Raw genomic sequence first — 20,273 nt, 5'->3', positions numbered from 1 at the left:
CTCAAGGCTCATCCCTAAGTCCGACACTTTTTAACATCTATGTGTCGGACCTTGCCAATATCATTCGTGCACATGGGATGAGCCTTACCTCATATGCAGATGACACTCAGTTGGTCCTGGCCATCAAGAACAACGGCCATAAAATGGCTGATGATCTCAAACTAGGCATGGTAACAATTGGGAGCTGGATGGCTTCCAATTGTCTAAAATTAAATTCCAATAAGACGGAAGTAGTCATCTTCGGACAGTTGATTCCGGAGTGGTCATCCCGTTGGTGGCCCTCGTCATTAGGCTCTCCCCCCGAGCCTGTTAGCAAGGTGAGGAATTTGGGAGTCATCTTCGATGACCGCCTCACTTTTCATCCACATGCTAACCAGATTACCTCCTCAGCCTTCCACAAACTGAGACTCATCAAAAAAATCCTTCCCTTCCTTCCTGACACAGCTGGTAAAACCCTGGTTACCTCCCTTGTATTGTCCACCCTGGACTACTGTAACGCATTATTCTTAAATGCACAAGAAGGAGTCCTAAATAAAATGCAAATAATACAAAATTCAGCTGCTAGGCTCTTGGGAAAAATTCCCAAATATCAATCCGCCTCGGACACCATCAGAGAGTTACACTGGTTACCCATCAGAAACAGAATAAAATTTAAAACTCTCTGTATCGTGTACAAAGCCTTGCATAACCTGGGCCCAGCTTTTCTTGTTCAAAATCTGATTCCTTATTGTCCCTCCAGAACACTATGTTCCTCCAGTCTAATTGATCTAGTGGTTCCCCGTACTAAAACAGTTTCCTGGGGAGACAGAAGATTCCTGGTGTCAGCCCCTAAGTTATGGAATACGTTGCCCCACTCGATTAAATCTAGTCCCTCTCTTTGGCTCTTTCGCAAGCAACTCAAGACTTGGCTTTTTAATCATTAAATTCAGCTCCCCCCCTCTCTGGTTAAATACTACAGATATTTTAGCGCCGAGACGCCCATGGGCCATTGTTCGCGCTTTAGAAATATTACTAATAAATAAATAAATAAATAAATATGTACTTGGTCTCCGCTCCAGGATGGCAGAGTACTTGGAGAAGGCATCCAAAAACCTTGAGGCCAGCCAAGAACTTCAAAAAGCTTGGCATGACCAAAAGGCTGTCCTGACTGTGTATCACCCAGGACAGAAGGTGTGGGTGTTGGAGCCAGTGGCCCCAGCAGCTCTCCAAGACAAATGGTCTGGACCCCATACCATCATTGAGCAAAAGGGAGAGGTCACCTACCTGGTGGACCTTGGAACTCCCAGGAGCCCCCACAGGGTGCTTCATGTAAACAGGCTCAAGGCATTTGTCGACAGGGAGGACATGGGCTTGCTCATGGCCACAGATAAGGGACAGGAGGAAGAGAGTGACCCTCTCCCAGACCTGCTCACTCAGATCCCTGATGATGGGTCAGTAGATGGTGTCGTCTTTTCTGACAGCCTCTCTGAGCATCAACAAAAGGATTGCAAACAGGTTCTGCAATCCTTTAGACAAATGTTCTCACTGACACCCAGTCAGACAAACTGGTGCACCCATGAGGTGGACACTGGTGACAGTCTGCCTGTCAAGAGTAAAACCTACAGGCAACCTGACCACGTCAGGGACTGCATAAAGAAAGAAGTACAAAATATGTTGGAATTGGGAGTCATTGTGACACCACTCAATGACTAGACAAACAAGAAAATGCCAAAGAAAGTTCAGTGGACAGTTAGCTGTCAGAAGGCATTCGATGACCTGAAGCAGGCCATGTGTACTGCACCTATTCTCAAGAGTCCTGACTACTCCAAAACCTTCATTGTCCAAACAGATGCTTCTGAGTTGGGTGTGGGAGCTGTCCTATCTCAACTGAATATTGATGGTCATGACCAGCCCATTGCTTTTATAAGTAGAAGGCTGACCCCTAGAGAGAAAAGTTGGTCAGCTATTGAGAGGGAGGCCTTTGCTGTGGTTTGGGCCCTGAAGAAGTTGAGGCCATACTTGTTTGGAACTCACTTCAAGATTCAGACCGACCATAAGCCCCTCTTGTGGCTAAATCAAATGAAGGGTGAAAACCCCAAACTTCTTAGGTGGTCCATTTCCCTACAGGGGATGGACTTTACAGTGGAGCACAGACCAGGGACTGACCATGGCAATGCAGATGGTCTCTCCAGGTATTTCCACTTAGAACAGGAAGACTCACCTGGTCAAGGTTAAGTTTAATTTCCCTAAGTTTGGGGGGGGGGTTATGTAGGAGAGTAGGGTCTGCAATCCTATGGTCACCCCAGATTTCTGATTTTTGCTTCACTGGTTTACAACTTTCCCTGGCTGTGGGCCTGCTAATCAGACCCACAGCCTAGCTGTTCTCTCTCTAAATTGACACACATGTACTTTAGGTGCATTTACCAATTGGTATTGGGTCACTCTTATAAGTCCTTGTACAGTGTACCATAGGTACCCAGGGCATAAGTGCACCCAAGGCCTACCAGGGGCTGAAGCATGTATTATGCCACCCCTGGCTGGCCACCTAAACAGACACAACTGGCTGATAACACAGCTGGGGCAAGGTGGTGTAATCACCCTTTGCTTAGATATAGTATACCTATATCTAACCCTAAAATGGACACATATATCCCTATAAGTCACTCCTATGGCATGCCTTATCAATCCTGAAGGCAGAGTGCTTGGAATTATGTGAGATGGTGCCCGAGCTGAGCCTGTCTGCAGCTTTCAGAACCAAATCCTTTAGCTGTTTCCATGATAACGCTATACCATATACTCTTAAGTGCATTATAATCCTCGCGGTTATTGCTAACTTTGGTATAGCATTATCAAAACATGTCGAGTAAGGTGTCATACGAATTGGAATACTACCCCCTCACAAGTTCTGGCGACGGGGGTAGCATTCCATCCTTTTAGAGGGACACGACATGTATATAACTGTGAACCCCGGTTAAAGTTAACCCGAGCCTTAGCATCACAAAATGGATGCTGCCCCCACAGACACAAGTCTGACCTCCTGCTGCTGGGAGTCCTTCCAGCGAGGGAGGCCTGGACAAAGGGTTTCCTGCCTTGGGAGGTGCTAGCAACACCCCAGACAGGATTTTGTGTATTGAGGTAGGGAGGGCTGAAAGGAATGAGACATGCCTGGGGCACACAAGGTGTCCCTGTGCATACCCCGGTTCAAACCAGTTGCTGGGGCACTCCAGCCCCAGCTCTGGCGCGGAACTGGACAAAGGATAGGGGGTGTAACCACCCCCCTTCCTGGTCCCACCCATGGGAGAGACCTAGGGCCAGATGTAGGTAATTCTAATTTACCGATTCTTAAAAACCGAATTTTACCGATTCGGTATTTATGAATCGGTAAATTAGAAGTAGTGAGATGTAGGTACGTTTCTTTTTACATTTACCGAATCGGTAAGAATCGGTATTTACCGATTCGGTAAATACCGAATCGGTATTGCCTATTGATTCCTATGGGCAATACCGATTCGGTATTTACCGAATCGGTAAATACCGAATTCTGCAAGGGTGCAGGGGGTGTCACTTTGACACCCTCTAGCACCCTGAATACAGACACCTGTGCCATGTGGCCGCTATTACAGAGCCTGCACTGGCTCCCAGTGGCCAAACGTTGCACTTTTAAACTTGGCTGCACAATATTCAAAGCCCTCTCCAATCTCGCGCCCGCCTTCATTTCCTCTAGCCTGAAGCGGTATACACCCACGAGACACCTTCGCTCTTCTGCTGACAATCTCCTGCTCATCCCTCAAGTCCGTCGCAAGAAACATGGCGGCCTCCGTTTCTCTTTTTTAGCCCCTAAATTCTGGAACTCCCTTCCTTCCTCTTTCCGCCACTGTCCTTCCTACGAGTGTTTTCGTAGGACACTGAAGACTTTCCTTTTTAAGTTGGCATTTGAGTAAGCTCTGCCCTTGCCCTCCGCATCTGTTATGAGCGCCAAGAAACCGTTTTGGTGAACGTGCGCGGTATAAAATATTTTAACATAACATAACATAACATAACATGCATGCCCTAAGGCCACATGGAGCATGTGCATGCACACCTGAATTCGGTATTTTACCACCCAATAGGATTGGGTGGTAAAATACCGACTCTTAAGGGCCTGTGGCACTCTTAGGAGTGTCACCTACATGTGGATTTACCGAATCGGTAAAAATACTGATTCGGTATTTTACCGAATCGGTAAATTTACCGAATCGGTAAATTTACCGATTCTGTAAAATGATGGCCCCTACATGCCGAATCCTAAATACCTGTCGGTAACGGCCGAAATCGGCCGTTACCGACCGGTATTTGCTCTCCTACATCTGGCCCCTAGTCACTAGTACTGCCCCCTTTAGCAGGATAAAGGTAGGAGCTGGTCCCATTCCAAATTATATTATCCTGAACAACTTTACAAAGAAGAAACTCTGGACTTCGACGTTCTGCTCCACAGAAGACTGAAGAATCTCCCTTGTGGGCAAGGATTGTCCACCCTGCAACTGCAGGCACCATCAAGCGTCCTAGCGGTTCACTTTGTCGTCCTTCCTGCCGGAACCAGACCTCAGAGCCCACCGAAACCCGGATTCCCAGACCTCTCCGACCTCTACCCACATCTGCAGCACAGCTGAGACCCGTGGGTGCGACGAGACACGTGGGACCGGCCATCTTGGAGAAACTGCACTTCGCTTCCAGCACTACTTCAGAGGCATCCTCAAGTAAGTGCTTTGGGGATTGAGAAGCCCCAGCCCCGAGCAGCTCCTGCACCGAAGACCAGCCCTCCAGCATCCACGAGATCTGCGTGGGGCCCTTTTGCTTGGTTGCTGCTCGACGCGTTGTCTGGTCACTTGCCGGCTGGCTAGTGAGCTCCTAGACGACGATCCACGAAATCTACACTGCTGGTCTTGTTGCTCCAGAATGGCCCTTGCTCCCTTCCAAAAGAGGAGCACCCCGGACCCTCCTGGTCCGCACCAGACGCCTTTTCCACTCACCGTGTGGGTTGCCTTTGCCAAGGCCTGTTGACGCCGAATCCGGAACAGACACCGCCGACAGCGAGAGCCTGCGTGGGACAGCTCGTGCCTCCATCCTGGTCGTCGAAGACACCTCCTGGTCCACGTGGCTGCAGAGTCAAGCGTCCACTCTTCAACTGATACCCACGACAACATCTGGTTCCTTCCTGGTTCCACACCGGTCACTGGCTAGTGACTTTGAACATTGTCCCCTCTGCTTTCAGGTCTTCATCTTCCTCGATCCACCCGTGGATCGCTCCGGACATCTTCCTCCTGGTCGCCTGCAGCATCTTTCTTCAAGGCTCCATAGACTTCGACGCGGAAACCCGACACACGTTGACACCTATGCACCCGCAGCCCGTGGGTGAGGTAACAAAAGCATTTCGGTGCTCAAGGGTAGATTCACTCTCCTAGAGTCCAGGTATCCTGTCGTTTTAGTCGTAACTAGTAGGAACTGTCTTTTACTTACCTTTTTGTAATTTGTTCTGCCCATTGACTTTGTTCCGCATCTCGCGTGTGAGTTCACACTCTGCACACGAGTCCCGTGGGCCTCCTGCTACTTACCTAAGGTTAGGGTAGTGTAGTCCCAGCGATCCTACAGCCTTTGGGCAGCTCCATTTCCTCTATCGATTTCCTTCACCCATTTACTTAGTATATGGTTTGTTGTGCCCCTAGGGCACCATTGTAATTTGTGCGACTATTGTATTTTTCTGCAGAGTATTGTTACGTGCTTAGCCCTCTGATCTCATAAAGAGTAGAGTTCAGAGGTGTTTGTTATTAATAAATATACTGTTTATTTTCATAACAACCTGCGTGGTGTCCTTTCATCTGGTATTCAAGGGGTTATATGTGGTAAAACAGCTGGCTTCACATGCCAAAAGAGTTTAGCCTAAGACTGCTTTGTCCATGCTACCATTAGGATAGCTGGTCTATAAGGTTGACTTACAACCAATCACCATAAGGGTTGTTTGGACTGATACAAGGTGATCACTAGAACTAGTGAGCATCATATATCAGGCCAACTTCTCACAGTCGGTAATTCCCACATTTCAAGACCTGTGAACTCTAGGCAATGCTGCAGGTGCTTCTGTGGTCCTGTCAGTAATTCTTTATTGTAAGTCCTGTAGGCATAGCTGCTAGCTGCTTCGCTTGTCTTGTCGTAAGTTACTATGGGGTAACCCAATATCCCTCAGAACCTGGGCAGTATATATAATATAAACAATGGTTCTGTCGGGAAAAGATTTCTTCAAGTTTTAGTATATTTATTCATACACTTCTTAAATTGCAGTATTAACTTGCTTTCAATATACCAAACACAAAATGCAAATCCAAAACAACCAATAGGGTATACGTAGATTATTTTATGAACTCAATCTCATTCATAGGTACCCTGTATTCAATACATACATTTGAAAGTTCTACAAAAAACGGCGCATCAGAATAAGGTGATAGTGATATATTTGTGCAGTGATTTAACATGCAGTGATAGGATAGAAATAGTGACTTATGTACAAGTGAGGGAAGAGGTTAAAATGTTGGCCAAAACAGTATTCAATTGGAGATATTCCTTTATGCCACTACAGTTGGCAATTGCTATGGAATACTCTGTGTTGGTCCAAGGGCTTCTTTGTCGAAGTTTCGGCCCTAGTGACGCCTGATTCGTGGGTTAGAGCGGGTCTTCATCAGGACTGGGGGGATTGTGGTTGAAAGGGGGGATGATGTCGCCTGTTGGATTAATTGGTGTAAAATCAAGTCAGGATTTGCATTTATTTATGAGTCAAGGGGAATGGCTGATCATATTACTTTACTCACCTCTGGGTGGCCCGTGTGGGAAAAGGCGAGATTGGGCACACTTTTTTTTTTTAACACACAAAAGATATCAAGGGTCTATTGTGGATAACACTGTCAACGGTACCTGTTTTATGGTATCCGCAAATACTTATACCAAATGGTTATAATAGAACTTGTCTAGGAGAGAAATAAGGAATAAACAGAAAGTAAAAAGAAAATTCAGAAAGTAAAAAGAAAATTCAAGATACCCATCAGCCCACACATTGGCGGTACTTCATCATCTGGGTTGAGAAAGAGTTTACTAGACACTTCCTCAGGAGATTCCTTGAGGATAGCTAGTATCAGATCATATGTTCGAACCGTCAACCACAAGATGGAAAGTGTTATAAGGCTGAGGGGACAGGTTGCAGTGTAAAGAAAATTGTGAAAAATAGTGTAAACACAAATGTATATAATAGTGACTTAAAAATGCCTGTATTGATGTCTAAGAAAGCTTTATTAGATGTGACCATCAAAACGGCATGTTAAAAAACAGAGCGAGAATAGTGTGTAACAAATTTACTATTCACCATAGATATTGGTTGGTCAACATGTTTCAGCCCTTACGGGCTTTCATCAGGACCTATGGCATACACTACTGCAACACTTACCACATATTGTGATAAACAGTGAAGATTATAAAGACCTACCAATTGTGAAGTAGTCTTATATCTTGATTTCCAAACCTCTCCCAACAATGTAGGGAGGAACAGCCTCACCTCGCCTGGCACTCGCTCAGGACAAAAGAGGCCACGCACTCTCCGTCGTTGCCTCAGTCTGGCGTCTGAGCCGAGGGGGAGGTCTCCCCCTCGATTAAAGTTTGTTGTTTGATATAGAGATTGGGCACACACCCAGACTTCCACTGGTTCGAAAGGCAGAGTACTCTGGTTCCAGTGGGAATCTATGGAAACATATAGGGCTTATTACTATACGTCCCCTAACACCTTACTGGATAGTCCTAGGTATTAGAAAGGAGCGTTGCTTACCCTAATTCATAATTCAATGACTCAGAATCTTCATGCGTGTGTCTTCTGTACCTCAAAAGAAATGGGGGGGGAATATTAATTTCATCCACCCAGCACAGTCTTTGCTTACTGCGTTATGTGTCTAAATTAATAAGACAAGTCGCTTTATTCAGTGGTTATTAGGCAGGTCGCTTGGTTCAGTGGTTATTAATAGTGATCACACGTTTTTAGCATAGGGCTTCAGAGAACCAAACAAGATTAAAGTTGTTCTCTTGGTGTTTGTACACATGATTGATTCAAATCAGTAGTTTCAAATGGCTCACAAAATTAACAGAGCTCATATATTTTCTGGCATAGTGCTCCCCAGCTGTAAAACGAGTCTTTTATTCCTTATTATCCCTTTATATGCTAGTACAACTTTGTAAATTTCATCCGATCAGCTGAGTTACCCAAAAGCAATTCATGCGATTATTAGCCACGGAAGCCCTCCATTACCTTTCGTGATGTTATAAAACTAGCGCTGCAGCGTCCCGTTTCCTTCTCGCTGGCAGCTCAATGCATCAGTCATCCGGCTCTCGGCTTGTGAAACCAGTCTGTTCTGGTAACCACGGCCTCGAGGACTTTCTACGTTTCTGACGGAACCGGTCGCATAGCAACCATAAACAAATTGGATCAGTCATGAAACTAACCACGTCATGGCGCCTCTCACAAAAAAACGTAAAGCAAGCTTTTTCGCCGGGATCTCATCCAAGTGTGTTGGGACCCCACAGATTTACGATAATGGATGGATTTACCAACTCAGGGAGATCATTCACATAATTAAATCATTACATGCAGTGAAACCTATATTCGATCTGAAATTCCGTATTCAAAAACAGCACTTTATAATTTCAACAAATTAATTGAATACACATGCACAGTCATACAAATATTAAATTGCAAAGTGATGCTGATGCCTAATAACAGAAATGTCAATCCATATTAGTAAACACATGGAACAGTACAACTCAAGTGTATTACATCAGTGCTCTTCCAAGACGGACGAGAGCATATTCATTGTTCTAACATTTATATCTTCAAGTCATGCGTATTCAGACCTCATAGAGGCTAGTGCATTTTATCTCTTCAAGTCATGCGTATTCAGACCTCATAGAGGCTAGTGCATTTTATACACATCAATTGCATAGAACACCATATTGATAATATGTATGGAGGGGCATGTGCATGTATACACCTCAGGCATAATATTCAAAATACATACCCAGGGACCTTGTGGATCATTGACAAGGTCCCTCAAATTCAAAGAGTGCAAATGGATACATTACCTTAATTCTGTACAGGAGGGCCTCAATGAGAGAGAGGAGACAGCTAGACAAATGGGTGAACTCTAAAGGTATATACGTGTCACAGTACACTTATAAGTGCCAGGTCACACAAATATGATGGGTATGCATTTTGAATATTATGCCTGAGGTGTATACATGCACATGCCCCTCCATAACCTTTCCTCAGAAGACCCTCAGAGACAGGGAAGCTCGTCTTCTCCTGTGGCTGCAGAAGATCAAGGACCAGGATAACCCCCTTTCTGAGGTAGGAAGTATAGCCTCGGGGTCAACTATGTCCTCTAGAAAGAGGAAAGCTGAGGTAGAGATAACTTCTCCTGGGGCAAATGTGTAGAGAACAGCCCAATCCTCCAAGGATTCTGGCGTGCCTTCGGCTTCTACTTCAAAAAAGGCATCTCCACCTTCTTACTCTGGACCTGGAATGCCCCCGAGAAAGTCTGGAAAGTCTTCATCTTCCAAGAGACTATCTCAAAAAATTTTATCTCAGAAAATGACTTAGTCGACGGCAGCGTCGACGATGGCTTCTCGGTCGACGATGATAATCGTTGTTGACGGTTACCTTCTCATCACGGAAGCCAAAGATGTTAATGTCTTCAGCCTCATCCCCGTCGACGCTGGTCTCAGTATCAGTTCGACCCATCTCGTCGACGAAGGTAATGCCATTGATCGCCCGATGCACCATCATCGACGAGAATTCTAAAGTTTATGTCGACGAGCGCATCATCGTCGAAGCATACCTCGACAACGTAGACCTCGTCGACGAAAGTTATTCCGTCGACGGATTCCTTGTCGACGAAGACTACCCTGCCGTCGACGGCCCCATCGTCGACGAAGAACACATGGTCATCGGCGGCCCCATTGTCGACGAAGACTACCTTGTCGTCAAGAACATCGTCGACGAAGATTGCCTCGTCGACGAAGACGTAGTTGAAAACATCGTCGACGATGAATGTCCCGTCGACGAAGGTTACTGTCCCATCGATGGTCACCATCGATACACCTTCTCTGTCGACGGCACCATTCTCATCCTGTAAGGAGCTACAAGTGTGGTCTGCTGCGCCGTCCGCAGTCTCATTAGCTTCGCCGTCTACGACAGCTTCCTTATTGGAAAGACGGGGCTCCTCCTTGGCAGTTCTTTCCCCGTTGAAGTTGCCAGAACAACTATTAGACTCTGAGGAGGATGAAGAATCTGATGAGGATGAGAGGTTTCGTGCAGCCAGGAGTCCATCTGAGCTGCTTATAAAGTACCATGATGAGGATCAAAAAGAAGAAGAGGAACAGTTCCTTGTGCCTAAAAATCGGACTCCTACCTCCGGGCCTACGGCACAGATGCCGTAGATCTCCTCCACAACTTACAATATATGTTAAACGACTACTATCGCCGGTTCCCACCATCTGAATCGGGTGAATCACACCTTTCTACGCCTATGCCTCAAGCATCTACGTCAGCGTTTAGACCTCCAAGGCAATCTTCTCTGGTTCCAACATCAGAGATACGACCTACAGTCCCTCCTTCGCCAATACCATCTCACCATACACAAGGGGATGTCACTTCTGACGAAGACAGAGAAGAAGGAGAGGTGGATGATAAATTTGTGCTGTCGGAGTGGGACGAATATCAAACACAAACCCCTTCTTCAACTGGCCCACCTGCTGCAGACTCTCCGCCTGTGGATATCGGAGGATTCCATCTTATAATGGAAAGAGCAACAAAAAGATTTTTATTTCCAATGGAAACTAAACAGGATGACTGTTTTCTGTATGATTTTAAGGATCAACCACAAAAACAAGTTAAGACAATTCTAATAATTGATTTTATTTGGAAAGAGGGTCTAAAGACAATGTCGTTGCCAAATTCTCTCCCTGCAGTGTTGCCTCACGTAGATAAGAAATATAAGGCACCCCTCACTTCGCCAGCATGCCTTATAGGACAGTCGAAGACAGATTCAGTTGTCACGGCTCAGAGACGCGCCAGGAATCCATCTTCGCCGGTAACCGCTCCACCGGACAGAGATGGCAGACGTCTGGATTCCATCGGCAAAAAGGTTTCGACTATAGCTGCAACTACTGTCCGTGCTGCAAACTCCCTAGCGATATTAGGGAGATACGATAGGAAGATGTGGTCGGACACATCACCATACATTGAAAAGCTTCCGGAACCCAAAAGATCTGAAGCAAAGAAGATATTGCATGAGGGAGAGTGTACCTCTGCAGAGATGATTGTTGCAGCAGTAGATGTAGCAGCTACTGGTTTCAGGCAATTGGCGGGTGCAGCAGTGCTGAGAAAGCAAGGTTGGCTAAAATCAACATCCTTCTGCCAAGAGGTTCAGGCTAAGATCATAGACATGCCTTATGACGGGGAGTTTCTCTTTGGCCAGCACGTAGATGAAGCATTGCAGACCAAAAAGAAGGACACAGACACGGCGAGATCGCTGGGGAGTCTGCAATTTCGTAAGTCCTCCTTTCGTGGTACAAAAGGACGTGGCAATTTTTCCAACAGAGGGAGATACTCTCAACAACGTTCGTATCCAACCACTCAAAGTAATCAAAGGTACTCACCGTACAAACAACAAACGTACGGTCAGCGAGGAAACAATTATTCTGAAGCAAGAAGGAAGTCTTCTTATCGAGGAAGAGACTCCTCCAAGAATAAATGAGACGGACAACCTGCCACCATCTCTACCCATTCCAATGCCAAAAATTTGAGGAAAAATATCCTGTTTCTTATCGAATTGATTAAAAATTACTATGGACAAATGTGTCCTGGATGTAGTAGCCGAGGGCCACGCTTTGGAATTCGTCAAAACCCCTCCAAATTCTCCTCCAAAGGGTCCACCACCAGCTCATCGAAAAGGAGCATTTCTCCCAAATACATGTAATGATTCAGAAAGGTGCGATCGAAAAAGTACCTCAATTGCAAAGAGGAAGAGGGTTTTTTCGAGATTTTTCCTGATACGCAAGAAGTCAGGAGAATGGCGCCCTATCCTCGACCTGCGTGCCCTAAACAAATACCTAAAAAAACTGTCCTTTCAGATGTTAGTGCTTCAAGAAATTCTCCAGTTTCTCTCAGAAGGGGATCACATGGCAACCCTCGACCTTCATAATGCTTATTTCCATGTGTCCATCGTTCCCAGGCACAGGAAGTTCTTAAGGTTCAGAGTGGCTGGCAGGGACTTTCAATTCAAAGTTCTCCCATTTGGGCTTCTTTCAGCTCCCCGAGTTTTCATGAAAATACTAGCTCCAGTGGCAGCACATCTTCGTTTGGAAGGCATTCAAATTGTTCCATACTTGGACGACTGCCTTATCAAGGCCAGTTCTCTAGGAACAGCGAAAGCGCATGTTCAAAGGTGCCTCTCACTTTTTCAATCTCTGGGTATCTCAGTCAACTTCTAGAAATCCCATCTAACTTTGGCTCGAAGAAAGTCTTTCCTGGGAGCCACATTAGACACTCAGCTCACTCAGGCTTTTGTTTCAAGAGAAAGGCAACTCAAGATCTACAAGATGGCTTCTCTACTACTACAAAAAGAGTGCGTTTCTGTTCGATTATTCAAATCTTTTCTAGGGATGATCTCCTTTTGCGTCCCTCTGATTCCCAACTGTCTCCTCAGAATGAGACCCTTACAAGAGGAACTCAGTCTCCAATGGGCACAAGTTTCAGGGTCGTTTGAAGACATGATCAACATAACTCCTCGAATGAGGGAGGTCTTCCAATGGTGGATGCAAAGAGACAATCTAAGAAAGGGATGTGCATTCCTGACGGAAGTGCCAAGGTTTACCATCACCACGAATGCTTCCCTGGAAGGATGGGGCGCACACCTTCAGGGTGATGGTCAACGGAAAATGGAGCGTGTAACAGAGGAAGTGGCACATAAATCTCCTAGAGCTACGAGCCACTTTTCTAGCCCTGAAGTCTTTCCGAGCAGTCATCGAGGGGTCCACAGTTCTGATTCGAACAGTCAATACAACAAGTATGCATTACTTAAACAAACAAGGAGGTACGAGGTCGGCCCTACTATCTCAGCAGGCGCAAGAGATTTGGGATTGGGCCCTGGATCACAAAATCAATCTGTCAGCAGTTCACGTTCCAGGGATTTCCAATGTGGTAGCAGACTCCCTCAGTCGGTCTGCAATATCCAATCACGAGTGGGAGATCCACCAACCGACTAGATCGAGTTTTTCGGGAGTGGGGTCACCCCGACCTGGATCTGTTTGCAACGAATCAGAACCGCAAATGACTACGCTTTGCAAGCTGGATTCCCCACAGGAACTCATGTGGGGATGCGTTTTCGATGAACTGGTCTCAGATATATGCATACGCCTTTCCTCCAATTCCGTTGGTTTCCAGAGTCATCTGGAAGATGAAGAGACAACCATGCCCCCTGATTCTCATTGCGCCCAGATGGCCTCGACAGTATTGGTTCACCGAACTTCGCCTCCTCTCGGAATGCAATCCCATTCAGTTGCCACCAATACCGTATCTCCTGACCATACAAGGGGGTCAAATTTGCCATCCGTACCCAGCCCACTTAAAATTAGCAGCATGGCTCCTCAACACATTGAATTCGCCCATTTAGGGATCCCGGCGGATTGTCAAGAGGTTCTAGCCAATGCTAGAGCGCCGGCCACGATTAAGACTTAGAAGCTCATATGGAAAAGGTTCTTTGCCTGGTGTCACTCGGCTAATCTACATCCGATTCATGCTAAACCAGAACAGATCTTACCATTCTTTCTTCATCTGGCTAGATCGGGTCTATCTCACTCCACTCTCAAGGTATTTTTGGCTGCCATCTCCAGGTTCCGTCAGGACGGAACTACTTCCCTTTCTTCATCAAGAATAATTCAGCAATTTTTTTAAGGGATTATTCCGGATGTTTCCTCCTGTTCGACGTCCACCTCCATCCTGGTACTTAAATGTGGTGCTCGCTCAGCTCATGCGTCACCCCTTTGAACCTATTCATAAGGTAGATCTCAAGTTCCTTTCATGGAAGGATTCTTTACTTTTACCACTGACGTCAGCACGGAGGGTCAGTGTCATTGAGGCGTTCACGACCAAATCTCCTTTCTTGCAATTCACCTCAAATTCAGTGGTGCTGCGAACCAATCCGACCTACATGCCAAAGGTTCCCGGTGACTTTCATCTTAATGATCCGGTGATTCTAAAGACATTCTTTCCAAATCCGCAAACAGCGGCAGAAAGGGCCTTGCATTCACTAGACATCAGGAGATGTCTCAAATTCTACCTCCAACGAAATAACACATTGCGGAAGACAGATCAATTATTTGTAGCATATGGAAGAGTATGTCAGGGATACGCTGTATCCAAATAGACTATAGCCCGGTGGGTGTCTTCAGCGATTAGCCTGTGTCACCAGCAAGCGGGAAAGACCTCTACAATATTTGCCAGGAGCGCATTGTACAAGAGCGGTCTGCTCTTTTACCGCTCTCTTCGCTGGTGTGCCTCTCCATCAGATTTTCAGAGCAGCAACTTGCTCCAGCAGGCATACCTTCACCAAACATTACTGTTTGGACACTGCAAGTGAGGCAGATACTTCGGTGGGAAGAGCAGTTCTACGCAATCTTTCCAAATAAGGTGAGCCTCTGTTCTCCCTCCTCCTCTTTGCTCTTTTTCAGATGCTGATTCTTACATGTCTCTTTCACTAAGCATGCATGTACACTTTGATATTAGTAGCGTCTAAAGAGCATGATGTTATGTACTGCTATCTACTCTGATTCAGGCATGTGAATCTATGAAAGACACCCCAATACTGGAGAAGAACAATAGTTACTTACCTGTAATCTGTGGTTCTCCAGTATTGGTGTCTTTCATAGATTCACATGCACCCGCTCACCTCCCCTCAGAGGCTCTTTCAGGCCATTATGTTGCTTTCACTCCTGTGCGAGAAAATCTGAGAGCCTGAGCCTCTGGGGAGAACATTCTATTGGGTACTGTCGCCTGTTTGGCTGCAGTTCGGTCTATACAAAATGACTAGGATAGTCATAGGTGTGGAAGTTTTTTCCACTGTAGCTTAAGGCTAATTTACTTCCTGGTTGGTTATTACCAAGGTTTTTGGTTTCTTATAGGCATATTATTGCTTTTTTATATACCTTGCGACTCCCACTTGGACGACGGGGAATGATTCAGGCATGTGAATCTATGAAAGACACCAAAACTGGAGAAACACAGATTACAGGTAAGTAACTATTGTTCTTCCTAAATATTGATTTTTATTATGAATCACTATTAGGTAATGTCACTCCATTCATTCCTATGGGCCGATAGGCAATAGACACAAAAAACGTGCTTAGCGGGTGGGAGAATTGCCAATGTACTGCTGATCTTCCTTTCTGACAAAGTCTACATGTTGTTCTTGATCTTGGTGAATGCTTCTGAACCTTAGGCAGATGCCTTAACCTTTCACACTCCTGAGAGCCATCCCCTGATCCTAGGAAGCTGGATGTGCAGTTAGAGAACACATGAGATACTTCAGTAGCCAAAGCGGCCATTGCCTTCATGTGAGGGTTAACGATGCACATAACCCAAACCCAGGGCTGCATAGTTTGTATTCACTTGAAAATGAGATGGTTGGTACAGACCTGTGTGCACCGTTACCATGCGGTACGTAGGGACAGTGGCGGGCGGGCGGCAGGGACATCTTAAGTATTTTGGGGGCCCTGGGCCAAACGTATTTTGGGGACCCTGTTCGAACAGCTTTGAATTTATGATATAATTTGAGCTCTTTCAGGCCTTCTTTGGCTAATACCCTGACAGTGCACAGGAACACTCGTCCAAATTCTAAATAGGTTTACAATGTCATTTTCAAGGATAGTGATGTGTTTTTTTCAATATTGTAACACAGCAGCAGCTCTCCAATTTTTTATACTAATAATCTCTGACACCCTCCTATTTCTCAGATGTGAGGCCCTGTTTTGATCTAAAATAAACTTTTTATGGTTTTTGCATGAAACATAAACACAACATTTCTTTGCAGATTGTCCGTACTGGACTCACACACACACACACCACCGACATTAAAAGTAAATTAAAGTTAAACAGTATTTAAAATGATTTGTTTGAGAAATATTCAATGGCATTAGGGCAAGACTCTGCAGGGCAGAGCTGGCTCTATCAGGGGCCCCCCTGAAAGGCTGGGGCCCTCGGCCAGACCCCACTTTTCCCATGTATTAAAACGTCTCTGGCGGGTGGCTACGCAAAGACCTTTTGCCAAAACATAGCTGGAACCCATGAGTGTACATTACACAATGATCTTTAGGAGCCATCATAACAGTAGGACGCAGAGGTCCTCTGGGTGCGAGCCAGGGGATGGAAGTGGGTGAGAGATGAGCAGGCATGATGGTGGAGGAGGCTTCCAGGCAGCCTCTAGCACAGGGAGGCAGGACATTACCCATCGTTCGCTCGGGAGCATCTTCTAGCGGGGGCCCAAGACATGTGAAGGACCCTAACCTGGCTGTGGCTAGCTGGACTGACTGATGGACATCTAGGGCCAGATGTAGGTGGCCAATTACCGGTCGGTAACGGCCGAATTCGGCCGTTACCGACCGGTAATTGGATTTTGAGATGTAGGGGGAAAAAAACAGGCATTTTCGGTAATTTTACCGAATCGGTAAATATACCGGTCGGTAAAATTACCGAAAATGCATTTTCGGTATGTAGGTGCCAAGTTGCACATTGACACAGGGCTTTGAAAATCGGTATTTTACCATGCAATATAATTGCATGGTAAAATACAGATGCAGGTGTACATGCACATCTGTGCATGTACACCTGTGCCATGTGGCACACATACATGCCCTAAGGGCATGTATGTGTGCCACATGGCACACAAGCCTAAAAGAGGGGTGCCAGAGGGTGTCAAAGTGACACCCCCTGCACCCTTGCTAAAATCGGTATTTACCGATTCTGTAATTACAGAATCGGTATTGCCCATTGATTCCTATGGGCTTCACAGCCCATAGGAATCAATAGGAAATACCGATTCGGTATTTCCAGATTCGGTAAATACAGAATCTTTCGGTATTTCCACATCTGGAAATACCTACATCTCCCCCCTTCATATTTACCACTTCTTAAATACCGAATCGGTAAAATTCGGTATTTAAGAAGTGGTAAATATGAATTACCTACATCTGGCCCCTAGTGCCCAATGGCTCTAAGGCACTCCGATATTCTCACTTAGGGATGGAGAAGGAGGTAAACACTTGTGTTCAGGGACAATACCAAGTCCAATGGGTGATACGCCATGCTGCTCTTTTTAGTATATGTTAAAGAAAACAGAGGTTCAAGGGTGGCCTAAAAAAGGTCCCAAAAGAATGGCAAACAATAAATTGTTAACAAATTAATTGTAGGAGCAAAATATGTAGGGTAGCATGTGGAAAATTATTTATTCCATATTTCCAACAAGTAAGAATGCTTTCCAGGTGCTCATATAAGTGAAAAAAGTGCCTATAGTGACATAAGTGAATATAGTGAACAGTCACATTGAAACAAGGGGTTATCCACAGACATATATACAGTGAAGAGGGGGATTTTCCTTGAGAGGGTCGACGACGTTTCGATCTTTATTTATTTAAGATCATCATCAGGACGGGAATGAGCTTCCTGAAATATGTTTCTTAGAGGCTCTGTTAATGAAAGAGCGTGGTGCTGGCTGTTGGGGAAACCTCTTGGTGGTTTGGCGAGACGATATTAGTATGCCGGCAGCTGCTGATTAAGTTAAATGGCTTCATGAAGAAAAAACTGCTGGGGATAGTCAGCCGGTGCACTCTGAGAAACATATTGCACATGTTACCCTACATATTTTGCTCCTACAATTAATTTGTTACCAATTTATTGTTTGCCATTCTTTTTGGACCTTTTTTAGGCCACCCTTGAACCTCTGTTTTCTTTAACATATTCTATAACCCCAGGTTCTATTGTATGGGGTACCCTTGGTTTTTTTAAAGCTCTTTTTAGTATGCTTATACCTAGAATAAAATCTTTTCTATTTTTCTTACAGTTCAATCACCTTAACAATGACCGGGACAGAGGTTTGTGTGGGAAGCGTCTTCGACCGATCCGGGCATCGTCAGTACCGAGTCTGCAGTTGTCTCTTCGGGTTCCTTCATCTTGGAGTCTTTCAGTTGCTGTAGCCGAAGAGTCCAGGCCTGGCCCCGAGCATCCCTTGTACACACCCCACCGGTGCAGGCTCTATCTCCGGGGTGGGTCTCCCCTGCTGTCATTGGCTGCGAGGCAGGGCGTGGCTCTAGACACGTCAGATGAAGGGCAGAGATGAGCTCTGACAGCAGAGACTGGACTTATTCATAGCGAGCCCCTCACGGGGGCGCCTCGAGCCGCTTTGACCATCCTACAGAAAGGAGAGGATTCAACCTCATTAAAGGGAAAAGTTAAAGAGGACATCTCTAAATGTCTCATGAATCAGATAATGATCTGTCCTTCCGGCTTCAAAAGAGATTCCCATCCTGTTGTTGGATCACTGGAACCCTGTGGTCCCTGGGAGAGCACGAAGAGCTCCATCTGAACTATCAGCTGCTGCTGAGCGGCATCATGGAGGAAAGAGTCATTTACAAGCAAACTAGTGGATGAAGAGCTCTGAGTTTTCTCAAAGTCCTAAAGGCCATTCAACGCCACTGGCCGAGTCTGCAGAGATCCCCGGACTTCTGTCAAAACCCAAGACAGCCTTTACAGTGCCAGACCTTCATGCCAACCCCTGTGGTCTGTAGGATTGCCTCCCAACAGTTATTATTAATTGATAAGAGTATCGACTACAATCTCAGACTATTCAAATGCACCCTGGATGCGGAGAGTTTAAATATTCAAGAATTGCATTGACCATGCCTCTGTGGGGGAACTATCCCCTCCTCCATGGAGGCGCATTCCTTACACCTCCATGGGCGTGCAATGAATGCGCACCAGGAGAAAGGCATTTGATGGGCATGCACGTGACCCCACCCTTGGACTGTGGCACCATGGCCTTAAGTCCCATAGTACTGGCTTCGGTCATGGATTCAGCGCTTGTGCCAAAGATGGAAGGAAGGCATTACTCTTCATGCCTAGGAATGCCCTGTGAGGGCCTCGCCAGTACTTTCCAGCTGCCTTGTCTAATGTTTGATTCCTTGTCATGGTGCCAATTTTGTAATTTCCCATAATCCTTCGAATCATCCGTCAGTCTGTTACTCGACTATGATTTTCTTGTAATGACCAGTGATGTACAATATTCCATTTTGGTGAGACTCGATAGAGGTTCTTAACATTCGCTCAGCTACTCATAATATTCGGAGCACCACGAAAATGAGACGTTTCTCTCTCTATTTTTCTCTCTTTCAATCTTTTCTTTACCATATTTGTTCTTTCCTAAATACATTTGTTTATTTCAATATTTTTTTACACTAGGGGTAAATTTTGGGAACATACGTATATATATATTCATATTAATAAACATGTGCTTGAAAACCTGTTGCTGAAGTGTTTTTGGCACTGACTGATTTGTACATAAATGCTTCATACATATAAATATTCTAAATGTTTAAAGATATCTATAATATTTTTTTAGTGGCATCTTAACTACTTTGTAGCTCTTAGTGGAAAATAGGGAGACTGAGACGTGATATCCTAAGCCGGTTTTATGTAGAGGCAATCCAGTTTATCAAATTATAAGTTAAAGCTGCGTGAACATTTGCAAGATCTAATGTAAAAAATAGACAAGCAGATGTTACTGTTATCTTAAAAACTGAAACCATACATCACAGACTTGATTTATACCATTGGACAAAATATGCCATACATGGTTCTTGCAGCAGTGATGAATTGTTTCACTGAATAACGTTTTTTTTCAGCTTTATGTCTGGTGAGTCTAAATCGGTTGTTTGCTTGCGATAGCCTCAGATTGGCATGACTGGGACAAGGAGAACGGGTGATGGGTAATCTTAATTTCTACGACCCTTTGATTGTATTGGTGGTGTCCAGGGATTCTGCTTTCACTAATGTTTAAGGAATACAGGCCATGCTGGTTGCTCAGCAAATTAATACATCCACTCAGGGGCGGTGGGTGACATTTCAAAGTGGTGGGGCGCGAAATGAGTTGCAAACAGCACCATAGCGAGCGAGCGCAGTG

At 45.4% G+C, this 20,273-nt stretch overlaps 1 protein-coding gene across 5 annotated transcripts in view; it reads left to right on the top strand.

The window, feature by feature from the left end:
* Positions 1-19,616, top strand: part of LOC144826067 (astacin-like metalloendopeptidase) — a 551,078-nt gene extending 531,462 nt beyond the window's left edge. For 3 of the 5 annotated variants that reach the window (XM_078684378.1, XM_078684376.1, XM_078684374.1), the window contains one exon: positions 18,159-18,582. In XM_078684378.1, coding sequence (XP_078540504.1) covers positions 18,159-18,434 — 276 coding nt within the window. In that variant the 3' untranslated portion in view covers positions 18,435-18,582. Of the gene's footprint in view, positions 1-18,158 lie in introns of all 5 variants that reach the window. The other 2 variants (XM_078684377.1, XM_078684375.1) reach the window with 1 other exon arrangement.
* Positions 19,617-20,273: the final 657 nt, after the last annotated feature.

Source organism: Lissotriton helveticus, chromosome 3_2, assembly GCF_964261635.1.
Source record: "Lissotriton helveticus chromosome 3_2, aLisHel1.1, whole genome shotgun sequence".
In the NCBI taxonomy this organism is placed as follows: domain Eukaryota; kingdom Metazoa; phylum Chordata; class Amphibia; order Caudata; family Salamandridae; genus Lissotriton; species Lissotriton helveticus.
This window is presented reverse-complemented; position numbering and strand designations above follow the sequence as displayed.